This window comes from Hippoglossus hippoglossus, chromosome 6 (assembly GCF_009819705.1).
Source record: "Hippoglossus hippoglossus isolate fHipHip1 chromosome 6, fHipHip1.pri, whole genome shotgun sequence".
NCBI classification, from domain to species: Eukaryota; Metazoa; Chordata; class Actinopteri; order Pleuronectiformes; family Pleuronectidae; genus Hippoglossus; species Hippoglossus hippoglossus.
Window position 1 is genome coordinate 13,607,563 of NC_047156.1, and position 27,747 is coordinate 13,635,309.

Here is a 27,747-nt window from a genome sequence, read left to right on the forward strand (position 1 = left end):
GCTCTGCTGTTTGTTCAATATGTGGTGAAGAGAGTGGTCAGGGTCAACTGAACCTTTTGTTGACATTCATTTTAATAAAAAATATTTTATCCGATCTACTCCAAAATCGGTTCTTCATTGTGTCATGCTTCACCCCTCAACAAAATTCCATGGAAATAGGTTCAGTAGTTTTTACCAAACGTCCATGTGCATCATTTACAATCCTCACCAATTGTACTTATATCGCTTTAGTCAGTAAATTCCCAAGTAGCAGTGAGCCTCAATTCCCCCCCGTGTTGTGTTCGACCTCTGGGTGATAAGCCTGACCAACACAACCTGGATTCCCTTGTTCAAAAGCTCCTTATACCTCAGTGGAATTTGAGAGGAGAAAATATTACTGAGTAAAGCCTTTGTATTAAGACTATTGTGAGGAGAAGCTAGAACAGGAAGTGATTAACAGAAACTTGTACATGTACTTGGTTTGCTTGTGTGTCTTAACCGATTACTGTTGGTTACCTCCCTGGAATGATGGGAATGATGTATGATTATGCAAAAATACAGCATGGAGAATAATGTACTAAATGTGTCAACTGCTACAGTATACAACAGATATTCACACAACAGAAACAATAGTGACAATCGCAATAAACAACCATTTATTGAATGCATAAACAAAAACAAAATACAAATTTCTCATTGAATTTCACAAGAAATCTGCCTCACAAAGAAAAGTTTTACAAAATTATAGACAATGCAGATAGAAAAATAATGGAAATTGATTTAACAAAGAGACAATAACAAATAAACTAATATTTTCAGTTGTTACCATGATCTCAAAGTATTTTTCTTCAGAGAAACGCTGGTGCCAAAGATGATGTCCCAGTGACTGAAGAAAGGAGCGTAGTTGCTGCTCGGCTTCTGGTGGTGCATGTCATGAGCCGGAGCACCACCCAGCAAACCAAAAGGCACCAGGTGGTTAAGGGTCCACGGCAGGTCGTAGCCTATGTGGTCCTCCACGGACATCCAGATGCTGAAGATCGTGACGCACCACGTGGTCAGCGGGTGACACTTTAAAGCAATAGGGTCCTGGTTGCTCCACAGTCCCACGGTCATCAGCTCTGGGATGCTGAGCTGCTCGGTCGACCACGAGAAGGGCGCCACGTATTCGTGGTGGATGGCGTGGATCCAGCGGTAAAGCTGCGGATGCTTGTGATGTATGAAGTGCCAAATGTAGTACTGCGTGTCAAAGACGAGAAGCACAGCCAGTCCATCGATGAATACCTCACACAGAGTAGGAGCCTCGTGTGGCAGAGTTGGTACAGGCAATATGAACATGCTGATTATTACAGATGGAATAACAAAGAAGATGTGGTTATACAGCGCCTTGAGGAAGCTCTTCACCATCATCCCCACTGTTGGCTGCCTGTCTGGTTGGATCTTGTACTGATACATGGAAGGCACCTTTTCTCCCAGGAGGTCCAGCACAGCGAAAGGTATACTGAAGAAGAAATAACTGGAAAAAGCAAGTAGGACCGGGAAAAAAGGAGATGATACGATAGGCAGGTGGTGAAAAAGCAAATAATCCCAGAAAGGCTGCAGAAGCCGGTCTGATGGCCTGGAAGGCAGGAGCTGCAAAGGCAGCTCACTGATGTTCAGCATATTTGGTGCAAGTATAACGAACACTGCTGCTGCTGCTGCTGAAAGTCTCCTGATCGCCACAAAGTTCTGCCTTTATACACTAGAGTTCAACAGAAGGGGCTTTGCTCTCAATCGGAGCAGATCAGCACTTTTCCCCCTCCTTGCAGCTCAATGTCGACATGCAGACCTTCACAAGATTAACAAGTGTTCAAGCACAAGCATTAGACACAACACATTGATAAGCTTGAGACTCATGATATCAGCACAGATGCATGGAAGGACAAAAGGCAGAAAACCTTTTTATAAAAGTGAAATATGGACACACGTTAACAATTCTCAGCTTTTGAATCCAAGTAGCAGAATCGATTATTATTATAAGAATGATTATTTTGTTGAAGATACATTTCTAATGTAAAACTAGAATGTCACTCAGAGTTCAGACCTCTGCCACCAAGGCCAAACAGTCCCCTCATGAAACAACATTTAAATTCGCTTAGTCTGGATTTTTTTTCTTCTAAACCATCCTCTTTTTTTTTTTTTTTTAAATCAAGATTCATGAATTATTCTCTTACAAACAAAAATGTTGAAAAATGCCTATTTTGCAATCTTAAAGAAAGTGAAAAACAAAATTCCCCGATCTGCACCGAGATTTAACGGGTTTCCTCCTTCAGTCATGCTCCTCCACAAAGTGAAATCGAAATCGGTGGAGTAGTTTCTACATAATCCTGGTAACTAACAAACAAACACAGACGAAAACAAGTAATCAAACCACTTACAACCCCACAGCTAACTTTGCAACTGATCACCTGGTGTATAAAAGGTGACTCTGGATACTTTGTGTTGTGTTTTTCTGAAATGGTCGGACACAAGTCTACACTCTGCATTGTCAGTCCAGAGGTAACTTGAAGCTACATGTACCTCTTTTTCTATTATAACAGGATTAAACAGGACAATAAGACACTTTTGATCTTTTAACACACTGTGCCATCACAATCAAATGACCTGCATGCATTGACTCACTCTCCATCTCATTATATGCGATAACCTGTTAAACCTGAGATTAATACTAAACCAAGGCCTTTTCACTCAATCCACATCAAAGCTTCAGATTTTAAATGCAGATCAGAATATTCACACTTCTCCCACTCACATCATGAATGATCACAACAACATGATTTTTTTAAGGCAACACATATTTCATAGAAACCATAATGTCAGTTTACCGATTAAAACAACATCACTCTTTTTCACCAGCTACTTCTTTTCCCTGGCTGCCTTCCTGGAAACCGTTTTGTTGGTGTTGGCGTACTTTTGTCGATCATTTCTAAAGTGAAAAGGAAAAAAATCCTCTGATTAACTTTTTAACAACAGGAACGTGTTAATGTCAATCGTTGTTTTAATGAGTAAAATATTTCTAGTACTACTGGTATGTTTTCTTTAGTAATGTTAATTGAAATTTGTCGTTCAATAGATGTACCTGTTCATTTTGACTTTGTTTCTGCAGCCCAGTCCTCCCTCCCAGTAGCTGGTGCGAGTGCCTCTGGTCATCATGCTCCCACAGCTGATGCAAGGCCTCCCATTGCCGTATGGCTGCAACAGAAGACATGGTGGAGTTTGTATTTTAAGAAAAGGGTAAAACACACGCATACATACTTCCTGGTGGGACCAAAATTTGTATTTATGATTGAATAAATTAAGTGAGCAAATCAAGATGGCTCTCTAATCCTTTCCTCTAATTTTCAACTTTTCACCCTATAACTTATTTTGAAAATATTTTCACTCCATATGCAGCACATATTTTTGAAATAATGTTCCCCTATTGAAACAAAACGACTGATATGAAGGTGAAAAACAAGGCTTTCAATTAAATGACTGTTTTGAGCTGTTCTTTGAAGTGAAGGTGGTAATTTAAAGATTGTAAATCAACAATCTACATTTTGTAGTAAAACTTAGATTGTTAGATGCAAGCTGAGACTCTCAACTTAATGCTCTTTTCTAATGTCACGTCATGTCTGTAACTAACCTGTTCTTTGGCACAGTAGCCACAAATCATCCTGGTGGCGAGTTCCATTGGGTGGTCCTGGTCATCATCGTGGCACGCGTCACATGCGTACGCCCGGCCACAGCAGGGAAACCTAAGAACGTGGAAACAAAGCTTGCACCGACTTCCCCAGGTACATCTCAGATATCGGAAACAAGAAGTTGAACAGGACACAGAAAGGAAGTTACCTTAGCCAGCGATGGCTCTGTTTGTAATGTTTGCATGCTCCTTTGTCTGGTAGTGGCTTCCCCTTTTGCACGGCAGGGTCTCTTATGGTCTTATAACTAACAGCACTTGAACCTGCACAAAGGGGAGGGGGGGATTGGTAAATTTGACAGTAAACATATTCACATCTGTATGAGTATAATGTTCATTTATAAAGGTTTCATGCATTGTGTAGCTTTTTAAACCAAACAATGTGAGGCAAAAATGGACCAAGAATCAAAAGTGCCACTTTGTTGCTATAAAACATTTGCTGATAACAAATGCAGATGACCTCTGACCTGATTTGTCGGTGCGGGGCTGAATATACTGGAATCTTACGCTCTCAGCCAGTATACTAAGTTTGCTGTGGCAGTGTTCACAGTTTAACTCTTGGGTTTGTCCATAGGAAAGATTCTGAGGAGAAATAAAAACAAAAAAAAATGGTCAGAGCTCATCAATTCATATTTCAGTTGTTTTCTTGGTGTGATTTCACAATGTTGACGTACACACGTGTTGATTCAACATGTTTCAATACCTGGACAGGGCACTCCTGGGAGCAGCTGAGGCAGCCCACAATGAGGTCACAGTCCTGAAGCACCAGGTCAGCAGGTGTGACGTTGTGGAGGTCCAGGTATCCCAGGACGTCGCTGTAATGGTGCAGCATGCAGGGCCTGTATGCAGCGTTGATGCTTGTGCTGCACTTTTCACATTGAGCTGTGCAGCCTGTCCGGCCGTTGAGGATCAGGTCTGCGGGGACTTTACACCTGCAGACGTGACACACACAGCACAGAGTCAGCTTTACAACTGAGGATCTGCTCTTACTCTAAAAAAAAACAAAAAAAAAACACATTAATTTGATTTATTTTTGTTCTTTTTCTTTACCTATTACACACAAGAGAAACCGTGATCTTTTGGGCAACTAAGGTGGCTGTGTTCTCTCCCAGCCTCAGTCCCAGCACCTTCACCTCTGTGCCTCTGCGGGGATCACTGATCTTAATGTTCTCAACCAGATGACTGACTTCCTCCTCCTGCTGCTGCTGCTCTTCATCACAGCCTGAACGAGGCAGCTTTCCTCCGTCCACTGCACTCTCACCTTCTGTCATTTCTAGTTTTCCTTCACCACTGGTGTCCCCATCTGCATCAGGAGCAGCAGTGGTGTCAGAGGCAGGCTCAGAGGAGGTGTCGTTCTCTGATTTTTCACAGACTGCTGCCTGGAGCTCCTGGTATGGTATAAACTGCAGTCCAGCCCTTTCTACGTCAATTTCTTTTTTTAACTGCAAAGATTCAAAATGAAAATGTTCTAGTTGAAGTGTTAATTGAAATGTCAGTAAATTCAAAGGGAAGACACAACATTTACAGTCATCTGCTGTTCACACAGGCTGTAGTCTCACCTGCCTGGCTCCTTCAGTGAACAGTCTCTCCAAACTCCGATCTAGCCAGCGCAGAAAAGGCCGGAAGAGCAGCTCTACCTTTCCCCGAAGCAGATTGGTTGCATGCTTGGCCTGAAGCCACTCCAAAGAGGCTTGTTGTGCATGTCTGTGCAGACAGAAACAATATCAAAAAATGACTGCAACTGTTATCTACAATCAACAGCAATTGTAAATAAAGTGAAAATTATGTTTTACCTTGCCATAACTGCTGGCAGATCCTGATCCAATGGTACATTCAAAGTGAAAACCTGAGGGAAACATATCAAGGTTGTTAGAAACTGTTGTTTGTGTAAGTTACATGAAAACATAAGAGAAAAACCTTTATTTCATTTACCTCTTGTGGGTAACTGTCTGGGAAGCTCACCATGATGTCAATTTCTTTCAGATCAAAAGGCTGCAGGTCAGAATGCAGAGTGTCATAATATTTCCAGGTTATATACTGTATTCATTCTAATGACAGGCTATATTTTAAACAAAATTTGGGTCAGTGGTTTAAAAAAAACTAAACATGAGAATATTGGAACACCAAATATAGTTTCCCAATAACTTAGTCAAATGAGCCAAAATTTTTAATCACCGCTTTACCCAGTTTCCTTTGTAACAACTGGACTTAAGTGGTTCTCAGTGGTACAGCTTGATCCAAATTCTTTGTTTTTCTGTGCTACTTAACAATCACACTGAGGCAGCTGTGAGTGTTGCATTTGTCTTTGTATTACATAAATAACATTGCTCGAAGGTCATGGAAGAGCAGAGATAGGAGGAAGAAGAAACTGTGTACCCAGTCTGGATCAGTGGCCTCCACAGTCATCCTGTAAAAAGTTACTTTGCCATCACTTCGTTCCTGAATAATCAGCCTGTCTTTGGGAAAACGCTTCTTCAGCTGCTTGATCTCTGTCTCTCGTAGTTGCTCGGCCACGTCCTCAGTCAGGTCACACAGCTTGACCTCCTGGAGGATGCCGGGACGGGGCACTGGTATCATCCTCTGAGCGGGTCTCATCTGATCGCCAGAAACAGGCAGGTCATCCACCGAGGGGAGCTGCGGTGGATGCCAGAAGCGGCATCTGTCCTCCATGGTGCAGTGGCCGGAGAGAAAGTAGCGACAGGGGCGGCGTCCTGCGGCTGGGGGGCCAGCCCTGGACTTGATAGGGTGAGGAGGCCTGTGCCCCACATTTCCACCAGGGTCCTGGTGGACATGTGGCTGGCTGGGTGTCCTGTTAGCTTTCTTCTCGTGAGCACCGGCGTCATCTCTCACATGCAGAAATTTACATCTGTTGCCAAAACTACAGTGCCTGCCTTGAGAGAAGAAGCGGCACAGCGGCTGGGTGCGTTGAACTGGTTCGGATTCAGGTGCATTTCCTTCCTCACAACTCTCCATTGTTACAAAGACCTGAACAAAGGAATACAGTGACACTGATTATTGAAATGCAATTACTTCTTCTGTTAATACACAAATACTAAGGAGCATTGTTGTGTTGAAATAGGCAAGGACCCCCCCCCCAAAAAAATACACCTAAAATGCAGGAAAAAAACGGTCCATCCCTTTAGCTCCTTAAAATAAACTAATGTCTATAGGTTATGGACATGAGTTGTGAACAGTCACAGAGTGAATATGAATATATCTAATTTGAAGGGTCTGAAGAGGCCCTAAGAAAAGAAAGTCTGCATGATTTCAACAAACAAGTAAAGGGTGAATGTTGTTCAACAGGAGTATCTGATGCCCCCCTGAAGTTAAATCTGAAGACCCCAGGTAAGGGGCCTAAGCCAAGTTAAACCACATTTGAAGTGGGCTGTATGTGGGTGTCCACATACCTTTGCCCATGTAGCCTGTTAGCATGATAACATAATCAGTCAAACATTAGCTGCCTTACTCAGCTAGTTACACTTCACGTACAATTGTCGAGGGGAACGATCTTAGCACTGTCGTCACTTCACTCAAATCAAATTAGTTATCGTTGAAGGAAATGACGTTACCTAAGATACACGCAAGGGTCCAGGCAAGATTTTATTCCGTGGGAAAATAAAACCATAAATTGAATGGCTTGATTTCGAGCTGTCAGCTGAATGTTTACGTGCTGCACGTAACGTAAACGTTCGTGGAAAGCGTAACGGTGTTGCGGCATTACGTATTTGTTTTTTCCACCCAAGGTAAGCGAAGACCCGCCTCTACCTTGTCTATGATTGGCTTACAGTCGCATAACCCTAATTCTGACCAGTCATTACGCTTCTTGCCCACATCTGAGCCAATCAGAGCTAAAGGCGGGTCTTCACTTGCCTCGGGTGGGAAATGTGAAAACGAAAAAAAAAACGTCAGCGCCCTCTACAGTCTGGAGGGTCACTTTTCACTTTGAACATTGAACTCAGCAGCTGAGAAAACAGTTCCCTGTCTTATCCACAGACTGTAAATAAATAGTTTCTTATCACACAATCTTTATTGGCAGGTGGAGTTTGCCCGGTTTTGATGGAGGAATTGAACATGTAAGACAAGTCATACATGTTCAAAAGGTCCAAAGTTCCTCCCTGACCTGTGAAAACAATTACACAAGAAATAATACACAACAATTTTGTAATAATCTTACGATATTTTCTGGAATTTAATGTTATTTAAAGTTATATTTGAATTCCATAATGTTAAATAACCGGACAAACACCATCTACTGTTAAAGGTCACGTGATGTGATCTACATATTTTCCTGCAAGATAGTGTCACATTAAAAATACACCGGCTGGGTCCATCCGTACTGCATCAGTATAACTGCTCAATTGAGTAAACCTAACCTGTATTTGGTTCCCTTTGTCTTTTTATATTACACTTCAGTATGTATTAATGTGAATTATATTATGTTATATATTATAATATATATATTATACGTTATATTAAACCTTACCTCTAATCATAATCCCATGTCCTTTTTTACAATACTGCAGTTTCTGTTCCTTATATTATTTTATATTATCATGTATATATCATTTATATCATTATAAGTATGGCTTGTGTCCCTTCTTCTATCTCATTATTTGTTGGTCTTTATGTCTTTAAACTACACAATCATTTCAGTGTGTTTGTACTTGTTTAAATGGCAAATAGTCACTTGAACTTGAACATGAACTGAAATATAGCTCTGACAGAAAGTTTGGGCAAAGTAGAATTTCTCGTCCTAAACAATTTATCATGTGTTGAGGGAGTATGAATAATTTGTTTCACTGGGCCGTCACTTGACACCACACAGTGAGCAAAGCACAAGCAGACACTCATGGTATAAAGTCTCTACCATAGTCGCTCTTTCTGGCTCAAACATCTACATCCCTCAGAGAGTAAAGGATTCACCTTGTGATTTTTACTTCAGGATGAATATGGATGTCAGTGCAGATCTTTGGATGAGATGCTTGGGCAACGACTCTTTGCTGCAGCCTGTGTGGGACAGTCTGAGGCTCAACTACAGAGACTATTTGAGATCTCCCCTCTTCCCCATTGTTCTGACTGTGTCTTCCTACTTCATCTTGTGCCTTCCTTTCCTTCTTTGTGACATCATGGGGGAACGGTAGGCCTGGGTCCAGCAGTTCAAGATCCAGCCCAGCCGACGGCCGACAGCCTCCACATTGCTGCACTGCGCAGGCGTCACTTTGTACAACCATGTGTTCCTCATGCTCCCGGCATCAGTGGCCCAGTGGGCATGGAGGCCACCCATTGACCTCCCGGACCAGGCTCCGTTCCTGATGACAGCTGGAGTGATCGGCAACCTCCTGCTCTTTGACTTCCAGTACTTCATCTGGCACCTGCTCCACCACAGGATCCGCTGGCTGTACGTCACTTTCCACGCCCTCCACCATAATTACACGTCCCCCTTTGCTCTCGCCACTCAGTGTCTCGGCGGCTGGGAGCTGATCACGGTCGGCTTTTGGACAACCCTGAACCCTGTGATCCTGCGATGCCACCTTCTCACCACATGGGCCTTCATGGTGGTGCACGTCTACGTTTCTATAGAGGATCACTGTGGCTATGATTTCCCCTGGTCGACATCACGTCTGATACCATTTGGCATCTACGGGGGGCCCAGCAAGCACCACCAGAAACCAAACACCAACTTTGCACCACACTTCTGCCACTGGGACAAAATATTTGGCACATATGCTGACGTCAGCTTCTCTTCATCTATAAAATAAAAGCCTGTTACAAATAGAGATCTGTGTTTTTAATGTGTCTGTTTGTTAGGGTTAGGGTCGCTTTTCAAAATGATCAGGATATAGAAAACTAAAGTAAGTGAGTAGAAATCTACATTTTCCATTTTTCCTTGTAAATGGGGGCATTTTATTGTATTGTACGTGTAATGATTTCCTTTACATTTTATGATAATGTGTAAATTTGTTCATCATGTCTCAAAAAACTATTATTTAAAGTCTGTGCACAGTCTAAATAAAACAAAACTGTGTCTATCGTCCAGTGTGTCTGGTTTCTCTACATTGAAAGTGATCCCGAGCTTTGGACTTGGCTTTCAGTACGTTCTTCTTCATTTATGTAATCCATCCTTTCCAGTCCTCACTCTTCCCAGTCTCATGTTTTCAAATTTCAGTTCATTAAGTTTAATTTTATTACCTACGTCAAACAGTTTGTTGGTGCTTTTATGTTTTCCGTATTATAAAAAACACTCGATGAAATTTTGTGAAGGGGTAGAGCATGACCAAAGGAAGGTTTTGGGTGTGGATCTGGACCAGGGGGCGACTTGAGGAATTCTTAGCCCCTTTCTTTAACATTGTGAACATTTTCATTGATTTTTCTCAGAGAATAATCAGAATAATAATATAAATATATTTATGATTATGTGCAATTTGACGCAGATGTTAATCTAAGTCCAGATCTTGTGAATTTAAATGTGGTTTGAAAAGAGGACTGTTGGCCGAGGTATGATCTCTGCTGACTGCCGTCCTAGTTATGTTGGTGGAAGTCTTGGAAAGTGATATTTCATTTCCATGAGTGCACATAGGAAAATGGCTTGCTGGTGTTTTTCAAAACTTAGTGGGACGTTTCAGGTCCTTACCTACATTGAGAGTCGTTATGTAAAACATGAACAGATATGTGATATCTTCTTGTGTGTTTTCACGCTCTGTTGTAGCTATACTTAGTGCATTCACCGTGTATTCAACCCAGACTCTATTGTGTGCATACATTACAATAAAGTCTGCACACTGAGGATTTAATGAGCACAGTGTCAGGATTTGTAGGTTTTTTACCTCTTTTTGAAACTAGTATTGCTAGTGTTTGTTTAGTTTGAGATTCTATTGATTTATCATTGTATTGTATTGCATTTATTTGCTGCTGATTCGATTTTTGTGTTCTTTTTCATTGCCGCTTATCAGGACCTCAGCACCTAGTTTCCTTCCCTCTGATGTCCCTCATGTTTTGGAATGACAATAAATCTTATTGAATCTTACTGGAAAACATATTGTAACACCAGTAATCCCAGAGTGCTACCAACACTCTCACTTGTTTTATGTATGAGGGACAGGAAGGTAAAAGTCAAATTGCATGTCCCAGCACTAGATGCCAGCCAAGCGCTCCTATTTCCATTTTGACTGAATTCAACACACTTTTTTATTTTTGTATTCATTAGGTTTTTTTTTTATTTAGCTGCATAAATCACTTATAAAACCCCAGAGAGTGGCTAGAAAACAAAATACACACAGACCATTGTGTGAAGTTGGTGAAATACAGAGTAAAGGTCAGTGTGAGCGGAGGGTTTGTTGTTCTGGTTGTGTTGGTGGTGGCGCTGTTGTGTCGCAGAGAGTTGGGACATGGAGTGTGTCAGTGTGTGAGTAAGTGTGTGTGTGGTGGAGACATGTTTGAGTAAGAAACCTGCACAACTTTCCAACACGTACACCTTCGAACCCCCGGCGCTGAAGATGGGACAGTGCGGCATCACCTCCTCGAAGACGGTGCTGGTGTTCCTCAACCTGATTTTCTGGGTGAGTCTGCGGGTTTTCTCACTGTTTTCAACGTGCGTCACAGCAGCAGCAGCAGCCGCAGCAGCTAGCTACATGGAGCTAAGCTAGGCTAGGTGCCCTGTCAGCTGCTAGGCTAGCTGAGGCTAGCTTTGTTTTTAAGGGAAGAGTGATAAAGTTTGAGAGTGCAGTCATTCAGAGAAGACATGTTGGCTCAAGTTGTTCTTCGCTCAACGAGGTAACTGTCATGTCGGAGTCGAGAGGAAGGGACATCTTCTAACTGTCACTGGTCTGACACCTCCGCTATGAGGAGCAGGTTGGAGTCAATGCACCAAACCGCAGAGACGCCACATGAAGCTGCTACACAGCGGTGCTAAGCTAACTCCACGTCTATTGCGATGTCAACACATGCATCATTTCATTTTCCAGGAGGTGGAGGAGGAAAAGTAAATAGACATGTTCTTAAATACGAGACACTGTCCCAGAGCAGGATCACACTGCAGCTACTGAGTCATTTGCACAAGACTGAACAAGACATTCATTTTGAATTAACACACAGCTAAACGACGTATAACAGGGTTGTCTCAAAGGGCTCATTCTACATATAGATTTTTTTGTTTTAAATGGAAAACGTAGTTCAATGTGAAAACAAGATCAAGTACTTGGGAGGGTAACAACTAAAGTCTTGGAGCCATGACAGCAATAGATATGAGTGAGTAACTCAAATAACTCCTTTGTAACTATGTAAATAGAGTCTTTAAACAAACAGGTACAATGTAGGGAGGATGTAGAGTTTCTCTTGATTTAATTCAAACGTGTTGTAAAGTATAGAGGAAACAAAGAGTAACTAATGAGCAGCTAAATTGTTGAAAAATGACTGGATTATTATCATAGACTGTATTTATCATACATGATGCACATACTTAACATACTGTTGCATATTTAGATATCTAATATAATGTTATATAATATATGGAGCAATATGACCTGGACTTTCAAAAACTTAATCTGCAAAGTAACGATATCTGTCAAATGGATGTAATGGGTCTAAAGTTCAGTATATTTATCTGATTATCAAATGTTGTTGAGTTTCAGTATGGTAATACTCTGGTAGAGAACTAGAACCTCAAGTTGGTACTATTGTAGAGTTATGTACCATATTATATTGCCTAATATAGTGCCATATTAAAACATACATTATCTCAAGACATTTAACAGATGATAAAACTGTATGGAGCCGCATGCATTTAGTTTTTCAAGGTATTGCCTCTTGATTTGCCTTCATGGGTACGCTCGAATAAAATGCTGACGTTTCTGTCACCATCAGGCCGCTGCTGGCGTCCTGTGCTACGTTGGAGCCTACGTCTTCATCACGTACGACGACTACGATCACTTCTTCGAGGATGTGTACACTTTCATCCCAGCCGTGGTCATCATTGCAGTTGGAGCCCTCCTCTTCATTATAGGACTCATTGGATGCTGCGCGACAGTGAGAGAGAGCTACTGTGGACTCACAGCGGTCAGTAAACCAGTTTTGAAACCAGTTTTCAATTGGCAGAGAGAAGTAGTATTTACACTTTAAGGAGGATCTTGTGTAAGTGAATAATCAAAGATCAACTCTTTTGCATTTAAAAATGCAAAGTGTTGCTTCAGGATGAATTAGAACAAGGTGTCAACATTTTCATCTTGACTTGCCATAAGCCCTCTGTTGTTTGTTGGACTAAGTATGAAGAAGGTTATTTGTACATGCCAAAGTGGCAGTGCATGTTTGTATTGTCTGTGTAAATATCTATGTGAAGCTCTGAATCTTAATATTCAACCCACAGTTTGTGATTATTCTCCTGCTGGTTTTCGTGACGGAAGTGGCAGTGGTGGTTCTAGGATACATTTACAGGGCGAAGGTAAGGAAGACAAACACATGTCAGGACAGGATTGTTCTGATGATACTCACCCGGAAGAGATAGTTGACCTAATTTATTCTGCTTGTGTTTGCCATCATGTTTAAGGAGGATATGTTCACAAATGTGTTTTGCCTCACCCCTCTTGACAGGTTGAAAGTGAAGTCAATAGCACTATCAAGAAAGTGTATGACGAGTACAATGGCACCAATAGCAATGCTCAGAGCCGTGCCATCGACTATGTGCAGAGACAGGTGAGGACAGAAGTCTCATCTCCATTATCACCACCAATATGAAGGTGTTTTACGTGTGTGGCTTTTAGAATTGATGGTTTAAATTGTTGTCATTTGAACAGCTCCAGTGCTGTGGAATCCATAATTACTCTGACTGGCAGTATACACACTGGTATGAAGAATCCAAAAACAACAGCGTACCCATCAGTTGCTGTAGAGCCAACATTGGAAGCTGCACGGGGTCCCTAACTCATCCGGAAGATCTCTACCAAGAAGTAAAGTTATTTTTAAATTAGTCACGTTTTCAAACTAAAGACTACTTCCTTTTTTAAAGCTGAATATCCTCTTTCTTTCATACATTTGAACATATTCTGTGTGTTTAGGGCTGTGAGGCTCTGGTTGTGAAAAAGCTGAAGGAGATCATGATGTATATCATCTGGACTGCACTGACATTTGCTGCCATCCAGGTATTTTAACTTTCACTGTCACCTCAGGGTTTCCACTGTGCATTTTGCAGCGCCCCATTGTTGCACAACTACAGTGAAGCGTTTCAAAGCTTTAACACTAATCAGACATGTTGTCTCTTTCTCCTAGATGCTAGGGATGCTGTGCACATGTGTGGTGCTATGCCGCAGGAGCAGAGATCCTGCTTACGAGCTTCTAATCACTGGGGGCACCTACGCATAAAGGAGAACACATTCAATACCATAACACACTCTCAGAAATGTCTTCAGAGAGAGCATGAAAAAAATCCCCACACTAACAGCACTTAAGTTACTCACTATACCTTGCCTGTTTTTTGATCGACAAAAAAAAAAAAAGCGTTTGACCAAAGTCTGTAACGGTCAATGAGATGCAGAAAGCCATCTTTGTTTCTGACGATGGCATCAGGGCGTTAATCATCATTCTTACCAAACTTTAAACTCTAATTCATCTACGGAGTAAGATATGAACAGGGTCATTTCTTCATATGTTAGTTTGCACTATGTGTATGGCTTTGAAATATTTTGTATTTAAACTTATGTACTTGAATGAAAGAAGAGTATATAATTTCACCCTGTACCTCCACTACTACTACTATTACTACTGCTTCTACTAGGCCTCTTACACTACTACTATTACGTTCAGTTCTAGTTATGACTTCTAGTTTCACCAGCAGTATTCTATCACTCCACTAGGTCAGTGGTAAAGCATTAAATGTCACTGGTGTGGGATTGACTGATCTTTCTTTCAAGAATCAAACCTTGTAATCACTTTTATTTTGTGGGATATTTAAAGTAGTCATAGTGGAGACTAAATCGATTTTGTCCTGTTTAGCTGTTTTGTTTGTCTCTGTTCCAACAATCTACTGGAGATAGTTTTAGAATTTGATTTGCTGATTATATAGGACCCGAGAATGTAAATAAAATGTGAGGGGAAAGTTTGAAATGAAATGTGTTTCTGGCTTCATGATTTCCCAACTTTACAAAAATATAGTTGTTTTTACGCATTAAGACAGAAACCCCTGTTCATTGGCTGGTTCCAGTTTGGATGGAGTTCACATACAGATGGTTTGGTTTGGGTCTGTCTTTAGGGCTGCAGACAAGGCTCAAGTTTACCATGGGCTAAAAATGTATCTAACATAAGTGTAAATATAATCGGATTCACAAGACCTTATTATATTATATATTATATATATTATTATATCTGCCTACAGAGCATTTTGTGACTGCTGAATAAACAACGTGAGCCTTGGCGGTAAAAGGACTCTGCTTTGGTTACTCGATAAAACTCGAGTTACTTGCAGTAACCACACGCCTTTGAACCAACGGGAAATGGGTGCTCAACCAGGCGACCCAAGAGGAGTGCTCGGGTGGTTTGGTCTGATGGTACGCATTCAGAATAGTCTGCCACAATAAATGGACCATAGGAGAGATACAAATAGTAAGTAATGTGAGGTCTTCACATACAAAATGCTTTTCTTAATAAATGACAATGTTGATGTTTGCTAAAATAATTAAAAACTGAGAATTTGTCAGACATCAAATGAATACAAATAAATTCTCATGCACAAACAAATATTATTTTTAGCATTCTGAAACAAAACAGTACACAGGAATTATATACAAGATACAAATTCAGCCCAAAATGAAGGGCTTACAGTTTAAACAATTCAATTGACCATATTAGAATGAACATATTGCAGTGACAACATACAACATATCAGTGTCAACCAGCTGTCTGGGTTTTGGCATCATGTAAAGTTATATGAATTTGTGCCAAAGCAATAAATAACACCATTCCACAACCTTATGTACAGGATACAATTTTGAATGATTATGATTGAATAGGTTTGCGCTAATTGCTGTCAGACAATCCTAAACCATCAGGTGGCTTTAACGGGCTTTTACAAGACATTTTTAGCTGATAAAGTGTAGTTGTTATTAAGTCCAACATGTGACTGTCGGGTGAACTCATTCTTTAGAGAGGTACGAGCCAGGAACCAATCCGGCAAGGCCGTTTCTTTGCACCATCCACCATCCGTCCTGACCTTCATCCATAACAACCACAACGTCCCCAGAAGAGACAGAGAGCTCGTCTTCCCCCTGAACAGAGAAACAATGACTCAAGAGATTATTCTTTAAGTGAACAAGAGTTGGAACTTCTGTATTTGACATCAAAGTGAAGAAGCTGACCTGTGCTATGTAGTCATATATGACCTTGTACTCGTCACTGCTCAGTTGAGACAGTTGAAAACCAGGAATGGAAGCATATACTCCGTCTGATGTCTCTGCTGTGGAGACCCCTAACAGGATTATTGTGAGAAACAAGCAACAGTTCAACTATTTTGTCAAGCCACTTAATTATTTTTATTTGCAAATGTATTACTAAACCAGTGACTAAGCTGACAACTGATAACTTGGATGCCATATTCATTTTATAAAAATTGATTCACTTCCTTAACATTGCAACATAGGGCATTTATCAACATTTCATTAACCTTTTGAGGGGATAATGCACATTTCTTAATTTTTTGCTGGTGACTGACAAACAGACTACTCTCCTTTTCCTGTTGTATTTCTACTGAAAGAACTAAAACATTTTTCAATTTAATTCAAACAGTTCCCGCAACAAGCAGCACTGGTGACTGTGGAGAGAATAAACTCCATTTTAACAGGATGAAACCTCTGGCAGAACCCGACTCGATATGGATCCCCTTCTGCCTCGACAGGTTGGGGTGAATGGAGAAAATTGGGGAGGAGAGGTGAGTTGGGTGAGGAAGAGGGGAGAGAGAGAGGAGAGGGGAGGTGGGATTGAGAGTTTTCACTCTCTTCACGTCAGGCTGGTGCTTGTCTGTTGTGGCTTTTAGTTTGATAGTTGTGACAAAAATATATTTCACCTCGCACCAGTTACAAACTCCTGTTGTGTTTCTAATGTTCGTACCAATACATCTACAGTGTGTATATATGCATTTTAACAGCATTTCCTCTTTAATTTTTCAGTTGCCTGTTGTTGCTGTTAAGAATAATAACCGTTGCTTCAGACTCTGTGTTGAAAGGAGGAATTGACTTTGACACTCTAAAATGTCATCATGAAGGAAATGATAGTATAATAACTTTGTGTACTTTACCAGTAGGTTGCTCAACCGGCTCATTGATGCTCAGTTTGGAGCCTGTTGAACAATTTCCCTGCAAAAGACTCGAAAACCTACAAATAATATTGAAAGGACGCACCAATAAATACTTATAGGAGAAAAAAAAACCATGCAGTAAATTCTGTCATCGTCTGCATTATCATTCATTGCTTTGGATTGTGTCACCTTTTCATGACTCCAACAAATCCAGCACTGCCGTTTCTATCAGTCGCAGCGTCTCTATCGTAGAAATTCTGGTATTCAATTGGAGCTGGGGGGAAAAAACTGTCTTTAATGCAAAATGCAACATCTGTTTCTAGCTGGGAGATAATATTAAAATTTCCAACTTAGAATATATTCAAATCCAAACCAGGAAGGTTGAAGTTAGCGTGCCTTACCCGGGGGCATCGTGCCAGTTCTATTCATCTCCACAAAGCAGTTGTTGTCTGTCATGACGTCACACTTTTCCAGTGTGCTTCTCACCTCCTCGTAACACTGGAGGAGCAGTTTGAATGAGATTTAATGAGATTTATTTGAAGGGCTTGATGAGGGCGCGTCTCATACAGATGTGTAACAACAGCTGCACCCACCTCGTCGGCTTTCACACTCTGCAATGATAAATGGTTGCAGTGCACCCACAAAGCGTTTCTCAGTATGCTGATGCGGTCCTCTTCCTGCTGCTGAAATATCTGCACAACCGCAGTGGGATCGGAAAATAAAATGCATATCATCAAGAAAACATTGAAGTGCAGTACATTCCCTCTATTGATGGCAATATTACACTATACAGTACTGTGTAAACACTTCTGAAATATAGTAATGCAAATGGTATCTCGCACAACAAATGCCTCGAGCATATTTCTCTGTTGTTTGTCCACTTAAACGTTCATAGCTGTCATTGAAACATGCATCATAGCTTTTAGATATAAATTTATGAATTACTCAATACAGCTCTTTCAGCTGTCGTTTAGCTGCTTTAGTCTGTGTGTGTGTGTTCCAGGTATTACTTGTGTAGTGGGAACCTAATTCCATTTTCAAGGCCACATTATGGGGGCTTGTTTTCCTGATGAGGACAAAAAGCAAGTCCCGATGAAGTTAATCATTAAATTGGGTTAGGTTTTTTTAGTTCGATTAAGTTTAGGTTTGTAAGTTTAGGGTAAGGGTAAGTCTTCAGGAAATGCCTGTGTGTGTGTGTGTGTGTGTGTGTGCGTGCCAATAAGTGCCCCCAACACGATAGAAGATGTGTGTGCGTCCTGTCTTGCAAGCTACAACGTACAACGACCTTAAATTGCTGAATGGCTGCCTCAGTATTGTTGATGTCATCACATGCAGGAAGGAAATTCAGTTGCCCAGAAACGTCTTTAGTAGATGAGTGACTCACACCATGTTCTGATCATAGGAAGTATTACACATCTGCACTGACAAAACAGCACTTGGGTATTACCACTTTTGATTTAAGTCCGTACATTTTAAGATGTGGCAAGCTGTAATGTATATTCCCCAATTGATAAATACTACAAGAGGAGAAAAGCAGCTTCTGTACTTTACCTCACATGTGTTGATGTGTGTTGACTCCCATTCTTGACGGATCTTATCAAGCTGTTCAATGTTTGAAATGTATTGTTTCCCTGAGGACAAATAGAAAACAATTGTATAAAAGAGAAGGTACATTTAACATTTAATATTATTTTTACTTATGTCGAAACCACAGTTTATCGGTTAATATACTGTATCTATCCCCATGAAATGTAAATTAATGGGACTATTCTTAAAAAACAAATAATTGCAGTGTACTACATAGCAAAAATAAGTATATGTTTTTGGTGCCATAGTAGATCTCATTATTTTGTCCTTACCAGCTTCCAAAGCAGTTTCTCTGCACTGTTTAGATTTGTTGTTCATCTGAAAAAAGAGGGAAAATTACAAAATGACACGATACATTCCAATGTTATTTTATTTGTTTAGTTCATTTAGTTAAATAATCTATTTAAATTCCATTAAATAAAAAAACAACAACAACTTAAATGATTAAATCAATGTCAAAATTAAATAAATTTCCCATCTCTGTAAGTGTGGAGTAACTGGACCAACTGCCAGTGTGGTTTCAGAAACTATCGCTCTGGTTGCCAACAACAGCCAAACAATACGTATGTTCTACTTAATGGTATTAAACTGTGTAAAATACAACTGTATCTGAAGTTAGCATTTGCTAAAAACAAGTATTGATAATGAAGTGCTTTCAAATGTTAGGAACATTTAAAACAGCACAAACAGTTGTACAGTCAACAATATAGGTACTACATTTTCTTATTTCTCTCATGGACATAAAAACTATTCTTTACTATGGTTAAACCATTTCAATCATTAAAAATAATAAATTTGGTGCTTGCTTGAAAAATGCAAAGACTGAGACAGAAGTAGGGCGATAGGGGGACTTTGAGATGTGAAACTAAAACTATTTTAAGAGCTCCTTAATAAAAAAAAAGCTATTTGCTTATTACATAAATCATTATACACACACTTGGATGTTTGGCCGTCACTGTGCACAATGATGTATGAGCAGAGTTTGACTCTAAAAGGCTCTTTTCACATTTGTCTGCATAAAAGTGAATGTTTCTCTGTTGCTTGAACCTACGAGCAAGATGTGGGAACTTAACGCCTCTAACCCACATACAAGTTTACATGTTCTTAGACTGTGAGGGTTTCAAGTTAGGAAAACAAGTGGGTTATTTAGTTCACACGAATCATTACTCAATGCAGATTCGACTGTAAATCTGTCCGTATGTCTTCCAACATGTCTGGAGTTAGAAAAGAGTGTTTGACAACTGGAGGATGGCACACACACGCACCACAGCACAGATTTACCTTCTCTATCTGTTTGGGAGTAGCTGTGGGAGCGTTGCCACTCTTCTCGGCCGTCTGCTCTGCCTCGTCAGCCTCCCTGCAGCGCTGCTCGTAAAACCTTTTTGACTGGGAGGGAAACAGAATAGAAACCACATGAAACCATAACAGCCATGCTCTGTTCATCCGCACTGCTATGAACCCTTAGGGGGGAGGGGGGGCTTAGGAGGGGCTTGTGCTGCCAGGAAAACAAACTGCATCAACAACCAGCTCACTTCCTTCTTCTGAGTAGAGAAGCATGACATTGGGGTCCTTAATGTGTATATTCACTCATATCTTGTAAAACCATCTTCCACTCAACAGGGCAATGCTTCTCTACTTTTGCTTTGCAGAGCGAGGACAAGCTGCATTTCATCTACTTTTCTTGCACATAGAAGGAAGAGTTGCCAATAATTCAGTTATTTCATCAAATCACTTGAATTCAAACTTCCAACTCAAAATTTAAGTCTTAAAATATAACTATATAAAAGGCATTTATTGGCTGAAAAAAGAGAACATTCTTGTGCATCATGATAATAAGAATTGACCTTACTTCTATTGTTTTCTTGTAGAGGGAGACTTTCATTTTCTGGACCTTCTCCATCATGACTTCGAACTAAAGGATCATGTAGTGTTTTTTCAAAAAAAACATAAAAATAGGTCATCGTCAGAAAAACCACACACTGTTTTTTTTAGATTTCCTCTGTATGCAAATGAGAGAAAGAAGACGATTCATTATTTATTTTATGCTTACCTTTCTCCTCTGTTCTTTCTGTCGCTCTCTGAACTGCTCCATCCTCTTCACTTCGTCCTTCAGTTGGCCAGAGAGCTGAATGTGCAAGTTTCCTATGTTCTCAATTTCTGAAGAATTAGCAAAACACACAAGTTTAAAAAAAACTCAGAGGTGAGAAGCACGTGTATGGAATGCCTTAAAACAATGATACAGGACACATAACCTGTGCTTACGTTTTTTCATTTCATCGAAAGATACTTTCAAAGTGCTGTTAAAACAAAAGGGAACACAGGATGCCCTTAATATGCAAAAATGTCATGCATTGAAATGTAGAAGAAATGTTCAAATCCCACACTTACCAGATCTCATTTAAACCTCCAGCCTTGCGGGCGATGGTGACCAGTTCTTTGCCATATTTCTCCTCTGCCGTTGCCCTGCACAACCACAACACAGCTGTACCACGTCACCGACGCCACTCTCTGCATTCATGTGCAATTTACCCAAAGTGTTTGAGCCCACCTCATTTTCAAGAGCTCCTCCATGTCTTTGCATGTCCGTCGGCCATCATTAAGCCTCTGAATTATAGTCTCATACCCACAATTGCTGATGAAGTCCACTCCCTGCAGTACCACAGATACCAGACAACAATTTCAGAGATAAGGGACAGTGTTCACAGGGAATCTTGCACAATATTCAATTTTGGAGCAAAAGTCAAAAATCTATCTGCTAAAAGCAAAATGTTTCACGTCCACTGGGAAGAAAGTTTTGATGCTGCCTTATTGTTTGATGTTTTTAAATCAGACCCACATGATCACCTTTGTGCGATAGCTGCAAAGGACGATAAGACGAGATGAATATCAACAAATACCCAGATGACTGAGGCAATTGTTTTCCACATAGCTGTATTGTGGTATCTCATCTACAATAGAAATCGTTGCAGGGGGTTTTCAAGTGGAAAAAGAGATGTAACTCAATTTGGAAATAAAATGACTGATACTGATATTTCTCTGATACAAGTGATTGACATTTGGCACAGGGTAACTGATAACAGGATGTTAATGAAGAGGAAAAAGGAAGCACACAGTGTCACGCAGTAAACTGAAGCTTCAGTAGAGTTCAACTGATTCCTTCTCAGAAACCAGTTCCTGATGCTTTGTTCATGGTTACGGTGTTAAATTTCTGTCGGAAACAGGTGACATTGACATTTTGAGTTTTGGTGTGTTGCACTGTCACACACACACTTTAATAGGTGCTATGTGCACAACAGTACATCAAACACACAATAAAGGGACAAGATTACCCTGTGCTGTATTTATCTGGAAACCTACAGTGATGATAAAGATCAAACAACGTTAGCTGTAATAAGTTACTTTGGCCTCAATACACTATCAAAAAATGTTGCAGAGAGAGAAATCTTTAGCTTGTGTGACAGACCTGGTTTTCTAAACTGTAGAATGTGTGCAAAGATAAAAAGCTGAGTTTTTGCTCATATCAGTGAATAAAAAGGTATTTATTCAGTGAGCAAAAGGGGAAAAAAGCAAAGATTAGAAGTCTAAAGACAGGACTAAGTGTTTATATGACTGGTTACAGATAATCAACCAGGGATATCATTTAGAGAATATCCTAGCCAGACCAAATAAAAGGTATAGATACAGTAGAATGAAAAGGTAAAGAACTTTATACTTTAAAAAATGCTCGCAAACATACTGAACACAAAGCAGTTTTCACACCTCAGTCAAAACTCATGATCTACTAAAAGCACAACTCAAAGTGTACGTATTCGTAGAATCACACTAACTCACCCAGAAGGCATCTTTAAATTCTAAAGTCATCTTGGCAGTGGAGTAAAAACAGTCCCTGCTGCAGAATCCACTCAGCTTTTAGTCACTTTACTAAACCCAGCAGGGGAACACGCTGCTGCTGCTGCGGCTTGGTGCAAGTGAAACAGATCATGACACATTCAGGAAACCAGCCTTAAACCAGCAACACACACTCACTCATTTGATTTGAAATGAGGAAGAGCTGTAACGTGTCAGGCTGATGTCGTTTCACTCTGTTCAAAGGGACAAGGAATAACGATCCATAGCAACACTTCTTCAAATACACTTCTAAAAACTGTGGGCAAACAAACTCCAATTTCTTTCATGACAATTTACAGAAGTGTTGGTTTGAACATTAATAATGTGTGTAATTTAATTAAGTTTCCTCAAAGAAGTGGTTGTACTGTATGACAGATTCTCAACCTGGGGGTATCGACGGCCACGGTTGTGCGGGATAATTTCTGGGGTCGTCAGATGGTTGTTAAATAAAAATATATATAATATGTTCAAAATAAAATGGCATATTTTAGACTGGGAATTGTTTTTATATTAAATTGCATGAACCAGAAATAAGATCTGCTTTAGAATGGATGTTACTGAGTGTGTCTGTGAGAGTCAAAGTCTGTGGACAGGAGTTAAAGCTTGGACACAAATGTTTTTACTTCACTCAACAAACTTAACAACTTTTATTTTGTGAAACTGGCTTTATGCACTTTGATGAACGACCCCGTGAGCCGCCAGAAGTTGTGTTCTGCCCGATTGCTCAGCTGAAGAGAAAAACCATATATATATATATATATATATATATATATATATATATCACAGAATGCAACATGTTCCTTACTTATCTACTCTTAAAGTGATAAGACCAAAAGGTCTGGGCTTAAGAATGAAGAAGTAAAGAATTATAACAGACTACAATGCAGAGAAACATGTGCACCAGACTGATAATACTGGTGGTCACAACTCAAAAAGCTTGAGAGCCCCTGCTGTGCTGTATAATACAACATCTCTGCAACACACACAATTTGGGAAGTTCATAATTTGCATTCACTGTGTATGTGAGGCCCTGAACAGCGCTCTGGGCATTTTGCAATAGATGTTTCCTGTTCATTGGTTCATTTCATGAGCTAATGCAATGATCACAGTCAGATGTGGACACCTCCCTCCACAGAGTGAATCCCATGACTTATGTATACGTACAACGCAGGAAATAAACTAGATCACACCTATGTGGAATCAAATGATAAAACTCTACAACAAGCTTAGAAACTGTAGTTATAATTCATCGTGTGATACATGCAGCTGTCTGCCATAGTCTGTCACTTCACTGTTCATGAATGTCTCTTGATTTTTCAAAACTTCCGCCTGCGAGATCTGCCCGTCTTCGTCGCTGTCCATTTCCTTGATGAGGTGAAGAGCCTGTTGACAACAGAGAATCAAAAACAAGGAATAGGAATTAGGAGAGAGGGAACTTTTATCCTAAAATCCCAGATAATGAAATACCAGGGATCATCCCAATACATCATGTATTAAAGCTCATCAATTTATTGTTTAAACCTGTTAACGTTGATCAATTTTGGCTTTACCTCTTCTCTTGCTGAACCGTAGCTGTTAGGCGCAACCCACCGGAGCTGCTCCTCTCGATTCAACCTGCCGTCCTTGTCTTGATCGTAGAGATCTTTAAACCGCACAGTTTCCTCAATCTCCCACTGCGAAGGGGAACCCTCTGATTAAAAAAATAAGTAAAGTGATAACTCTGCATAAGTGAAAAAGCAATTAGTTAACACATTATTCTATGCTTTAAAAAAAATCGGTGTCCTCACCATCACCATGGACATCTCCAATAAATTCCCTTAGATTGATGAATCCATCTTTATCTGTGTCATATTCACTCAACACATCTTCAATGGCAAAATCCTATCAGAGAAAAAAATGGATTATTTAACTGTGACATGAAACAGATATGAAACTCTTATAATTGCTAATAAAAAGGAAGTTAAACTTGTCTTACAGCCATGTGATCCACTTCAGACGGGTGTGTGAAGGCAAGAAACTCTGTTACATTAAGGCCGGGTCTGCCGTCCACATCAGCAAAGTCAAAGCGCCTCCTCTCCTTCAGGTGGAGCTAAAGTAGATATGAGCCTGCTTTAATTTCACATGATTTAGGATGTGGCCCAGTATGAATATTTACTGAACAATGAAAGTGAGCCCACGTGTCTGAGAGACTCTTGCTCTGGATCCTCCAGAATGGTGCTGTCATCTAAACTGATGAGCTGGTCGTGAGCAACCGTGTTGTATTCCGCCCATGTTACAGCACCATCTTTGTCAGTGTCAAACTCGGGGAATCGCTCCTCTGCATCTTCCAGAGCATATTTTCTGTAAACGTGCTGAATCCACAGAGTAATCTCCTCTGTGGAAGAAAAAAACACAGAGCAGGACGAGCATGAAGTCTAATAGAGCCCTATCAATATAATCAGCTGAAGTGAGCCTTTCACAGACATATTGGTATCTGCTCTCATGTTTGCTCATTTGCTAGAATATGAAAACCTTATTTTACAAAATACACAAGGCAGAAAAGATTGCTTTTTAAATAAAAATAGTTTATTTTAACTGTAAAATATGGGTTTGATAATGATATTTTAGGAATCATTGCAAATTTTTGTTTAATATATATATATATATATATATCGGTTGATATATCAGTATCAACATTGGCCTCCAAAAATCCATATTAGTCAGGCACTTAAGTTTCATCAATTATGTTCATCTTCACTATCTTTCTTAAAATTGAATGAAACATAAATGTACCTGCACTCAGCAGACTGTTGGCGTTTGTGTCGATCTTCTTTACAATTTCATTCATCTTTTTCCTCTGTTCTCCGGGGCTAAGTTTCTTGATCTCCTCCGTGTCCTACAAGTGGAGAAAATGAGCGAAGCACAGAGTGAGCAGGCGATGAATGAAACAGAAGAGTGTAAAAAATAAATGTATTCAAAATGAACACTGACCTGCTCTCCCAGTAAGATATTCAGGTCGTGTTCAGGGTTGTGCTGCTGGCCAATGTAATGATCTTCATGAAGATGCTTCTGAGAAGTTTGTCCAAGTCCAAACTGAAGAAACAGCAACAGCAGCAGTGCAGAGGACGCCATCTGTTGATCAACACAATGAATGCAACAAACAACTAAGGGCTTTTAGTGAATTTAAACTTCCAGTTCAACTTGCTTGGTGAAAACCGAAATGACCAGAGCTCAACAGTGACCCTGCGGCCATCTGCTGGTGAAAGTCCAGACAGACTAAACCTAACGTGTGATTCTCGATCGTCCTGAGTCACAATGAAACCTGACGACTCCACAGAAACTAGTTAAATGAGCCTGATAGAAAGACTGATGCTGATTTAGTTGTTTCTGGTTCCTGTTTGTGTTGAACACGTTTGACAGAGAGGGATTAAAACAGAGACATTCCGGCAGATCTGAGGGTAAAACTGAAACAGTAGACGCAGGATAAATAGACGCAGTTATAAACATAAAAAACAAGCCTTTACTGTAGTTAGTGAGACGAAGCTGAAGATGTTAATGTGAGTAGAAGATGTTGTTATTACCGTGAGAAGTTCTCCACACAAATGATGACGTCACTTACTCTCATTTATTCTGGAGGAAAGTACTTCCGGGTTTAAACTTCAGAATTAGTGTCATGTTATAATGGAATCTACTGAATGAAGCTAATATAAACATACATATACATACTACAGCCCTTTAAAATCCTGAACACTTGGGAATATGATGCTCCACATTATAGACAAAAAATAATAAAGAAATAATGATAATACATAAAAAACATAACCAGAGGTTGACACAGGACCCCCGTACAAGACCGGGTCTGCTATTTAGCTATTAATGCAGGATCCAATGAAGTTGATATTCTGCACAAAAAGTGCAGTATATTAGACGCATTCAAGTAAAACTGATACAACAGCTCTATAATAATGTCTACCTTTTTTTAAAAGATTATAATGTTCAATTTGAGTTGAAACCATTTCAGGGGTGCTGATAGCCGTCTGGTGGTGCAAATAACTTGAGTCATCTGTATCTACAAATTGCAACAAACTGTTACTATAAGCTGTGTACAGTTACAACTAGTGCAGGCGTATGACGGTGTAGTGAGCGTGATTCTCTTCAAAAAAATTTTTTCCAACAATACGCCTTTTCTTTTGAAGGCTGGCTCACTGTTTCCGGTCTCTGTAGTTGACTTTACGCTGAGGAAATCAAACAAACGTCCCGCCCGATCATCGTGGTTGCCATGGTAGACCGTCTTAAGTCCCGCCCAGTGAGACTCTGGCCCACCCGTTATTCTGTATCTGATTGGCTGGTGCGTGTGTTCCCTCCGTGTCAATGTGAATTCATTGGATGAGCCCTACGCCAGTCAGAACTACAACTGAAAAGACTTCCCGGTTAGGTTGTCCTCCCCGTCTGGCATGACTGTCCATCAACAAGACAACTTTAAACGGAGACTTTCAGCTATCGCCACCTGAGCATTCAAAAAGCACCGCGGGTCGATGTCCAAAGACAACCGCCATGACGGTCGACGGCGCGGCGCCGGGCAGCACCGCCTCGGCCCCAGGGTTAGCCAAGGTGGGGACGGGAGGGAGAGGTCTGGCAGCAACAGCCCCGGCTCCTCGCATGGAGGAGGCAAAAGCAGGAATACACCCACATCCGCGTTGAAGGTGAGAGGCGAGCCGTTAATTTGGCTGAAAACGTCCCAGTCAAGATGCTCCGCTAGCTAGCTTGAGCTAAGTGACTGGGCAGCCGAGGAGGGGTGCGTCTAGCTAGCTGCTCTGCTAGTGAAGGAGCGTTTTTGGGTCACCTTACCCCGTGGAGGTGTGGTGTTGTCAGCTCTGATGGCCTCATGGGTTCCTTTTGATGTTTCACCTTCCCGCTGTGCTGTTGCCTAAAAACACATGACAGTCATCATCACCTTGTGAGATGTGCGATTAGGCTCAAATGATTTGTGAGGTCTTTGTGTGTAAGTGTACTTACCATGTTATCATTAAAGCGTGGTAGTGACATCAGGAGGAACGCTGTGTAAGGCTCACACGAGAGTGACGTGGAAGAGTCTGCATCAGATGATGAGGTATCCTGCTCCCCCAGCGAGTCCTCATTGTGCCAGTGGTTAGCAAGTTTGTGCCATTTGCACAAACACTAACCATGTGTTTCGTCGCCCCAGCAGCCCATGAATCATCGAGTGCATGGAGACCAATCAGATCCAGAGCATCACTCAGTGTGGCTAATGCACGCGCACGCACGCACACGCACAGACACACAGACAGACAGACACATTCTCTGCCTC

At 40.7% G+C, this 27,747-nt stretch overlaps 7 protein-coding genes across 18 annotated transcripts in view; 3 read left to right on the forward strand and 4 right to left on the reverse strand.

Moving 5' to 3' along the window:
- Positions 1-622: 622 nt before the first annotated feature.
- ch25hl1.1 (cholesterol 25-hydroxylase like 1, tandem duplicate 1) lies at positions 623-1,668 on the reverse strand. The gene has a single exon (XM_034586970.1). The coding sequence runs from the start codon at positions 1,636-1,638 to the stop codon at positions 802-804; it is 837 nt and encodes a 278-aa protein (XP_034442861.1). The 5' UTR covers positions 1,639-1,668; the 3' UTR covers positions 623-801.
- si:dkey-24l11.2 (uncharacterized protein LOC100034462 homolog) lies at positions 623-7,437 on the reverse strand. 4 transcript variants are annotated; one of them, XR_004614019.1, is made up of 13 exons: positions 7,264-7,435; positions 6,071-6,679; positions 5,627-5,686; positions 5,488-5,540; positions 5,254-5,398; positions 4,745-5,136; positions 4,398-4,626; positions 4,162-4,276; positions 3,847-3,958; positions 3,641-3,752; positions 3,095-3,207; positions 2,452-2,941; positions 2,155-2,415 (listed from the first exon to the last, which is right to left on the reverse strand). XR_004614019.1 is itself a non-coding variant. In XM_034586941.1 (12 exons), the coding sequence occupies exons 2-12, from the start codon at positions 6,665-6,667 to the stop codon at positions 2,872-2,874; spliced, it is 1,998 nt and encodes a 665-aa protein (XP_034442832.1). In that variant the 5' UTR covers positions 6,668-6,679; positions 7,264-7,435; the 3' UTR covers positions 623-2,871. The 4 variants fall into 4 exon arrangements, 3 of the variants coding, with proteins under 3 accessions (XP_034442832.1, XP_034442835.1, XP_034442836.1); XM_034586941.1 differs by having other exon boundaries at positions 623-2,941; XM_034586944.1 differs by having other exon boundaries at positions 2,155-2,941; positions 6,071-6,682; positions 7,235-7,437.
- On the reverse strand, positions 4,889-27,681 carry rcn2 (reticulocalbin 2). 4 transcript variants are annotated; one of them, XR_004614021.1, is made up of 9 exons: positions 27,438-27,681; positions 25,413-25,553; positions 25,215-25,317; positions 24,620-24,816; positions 24,418-24,531; positions 24,230-24,323; positions 23,993-24,132; positions 22,497-23,825; positions 4,889-4,904 (listed from the first exon to the last, which is right to left on the reverse strand). XR_004614021.1 is itself a non-coding variant. In XM_034586958.1 (8 exons), the coding sequence occupies exons 1-8, from the start codon at positions 27,465-27,467 to the stop codon at positions 23,682-23,684; spliced, it is 963 nt and encodes a 320-aa protein (XP_034442849.1). In that variant the 5' UTR covers positions 27,468-27,681; the 3' UTR covers positions 21,809-23,681. The 4 variants fall into 4 exon arrangements, 3 of the variants coding, with proteins under 3 accessions (XP_034442849.1, XP_034442851.1, XP_034442850.1); XM_034586958.1 differs by lacking the exon at positions 4,889-4,904 and having other exon boundaries at positions 21,809-23,825; XM_034586960.1 differs by lacking the exons at positions 4,889-4,904; positions 27,438-27,681 and adding an exon at positions 26,003-26,051 and having other exon boundaries at positions 21,809-23,825.
- On the forward strand, positions 8,633-9,501 carry ch25hl1.2 (cholesterol 25-hydroxylase like 1, tandem duplicate 2). The gene is given in 1 exon segment (XM_034586972.1): positions 8,633-9,501. A coding segment is annotated over 1 exon segment (816 nt). The 5' UTR covers positions 8,633-8,637; the 3' UTR covers positions 9,454-9,501.
- tspan3a (tetraspanin 3a) lies at positions 11,036-14,790 on the forward strand. Its single transcript, XM_034586973.1, has 7 exons — positions 11,036-11,250; positions 12,554-12,745; positions 13,053-13,127; positions 13,277-13,378; positions 13,480-13,632; positions 13,741-13,824; positions 13,952-14,790. The coding sequence occupies exons 1-7, from the start codon at positions 11,188-11,190 to the stop codon at positions 14,042-14,044; spliced, it is 762 nt and encodes a 253-aa protein (XP_034442864.1). The 5' UTR covers positions 11,036-11,187; the 3' UTR covers positions 14,045-14,790.
- pstpip1a (proline-serine-threonine phosphatase interacting protein 1a) lies at positions 15,379-22,534 on the reverse strand. Of its 3 annotated transcripts, XR_004614020.1 has the most exons (16): positions 22,386-22,534; positions 21,103-21,203; positions 20,943-21,017; positions 20,817-20,851; positions 20,605-20,711; positions 20,404-20,466; positions 19,836-19,940; positions 18,827-18,872; positions 18,519-18,598; positions 17,561-17,659; positions 17,369-17,465; positions 17,157-17,241; positions 16,968-17,044; positions 16,033-16,130; positions 15,711-15,942; positions 15,379-15,680 (listed from the first exon to the last, which is right to left on the reverse strand). XR_004614020.1 is itself a non-coding variant. In XM_034586952.1 (15 exons), the coding sequence occupies exons 1-15, from the start codon at positions 22,413-22,415 to the stop codon at positions 15,811-15,813; spliced, it is 1,227 nt and encodes a 408-aa protein (XP_034442843.1). In that variant the 5' UTR covers positions 22,416-22,534; the 3' UTR covers positions 15,379-15,810. The 3 variants fall into 3 exon arrangements, 2 of the variants coding, with proteins under 2 accessions (XP_034442843.1, XP_034442842.1); XM_034586952.1 differs by having other exon boundaries at positions 15,379-15,942; positions 16,033-16,127; XM_034586951.1 differs by having other exon boundaries at positions 15,379-15,942.
- The window catches only part of scaper (S-phase cyclin A-associated protein in the ER), a 60,136-nt gene continuing 59,179 nt past the window's right edge, over positions 26,791-27,747 (forward strand). For 2 of the 4 annotated variants that reach the window (XM_034586938.1, XM_034586937.1), the window contains exon 1: positions 26,957-27,124. In XM_034586938.1, the coding sequence (XP_034442829.1) occupies positions 26,957-27,124 (168 nt within the window). Of the gene's footprint in view, positions 27,125-27,747 lie in introns of all 4 variants that reach the window. The other 2 variants (XM_034586936.1, XM_034586940.1) reach the window with 2 other exon arrangements.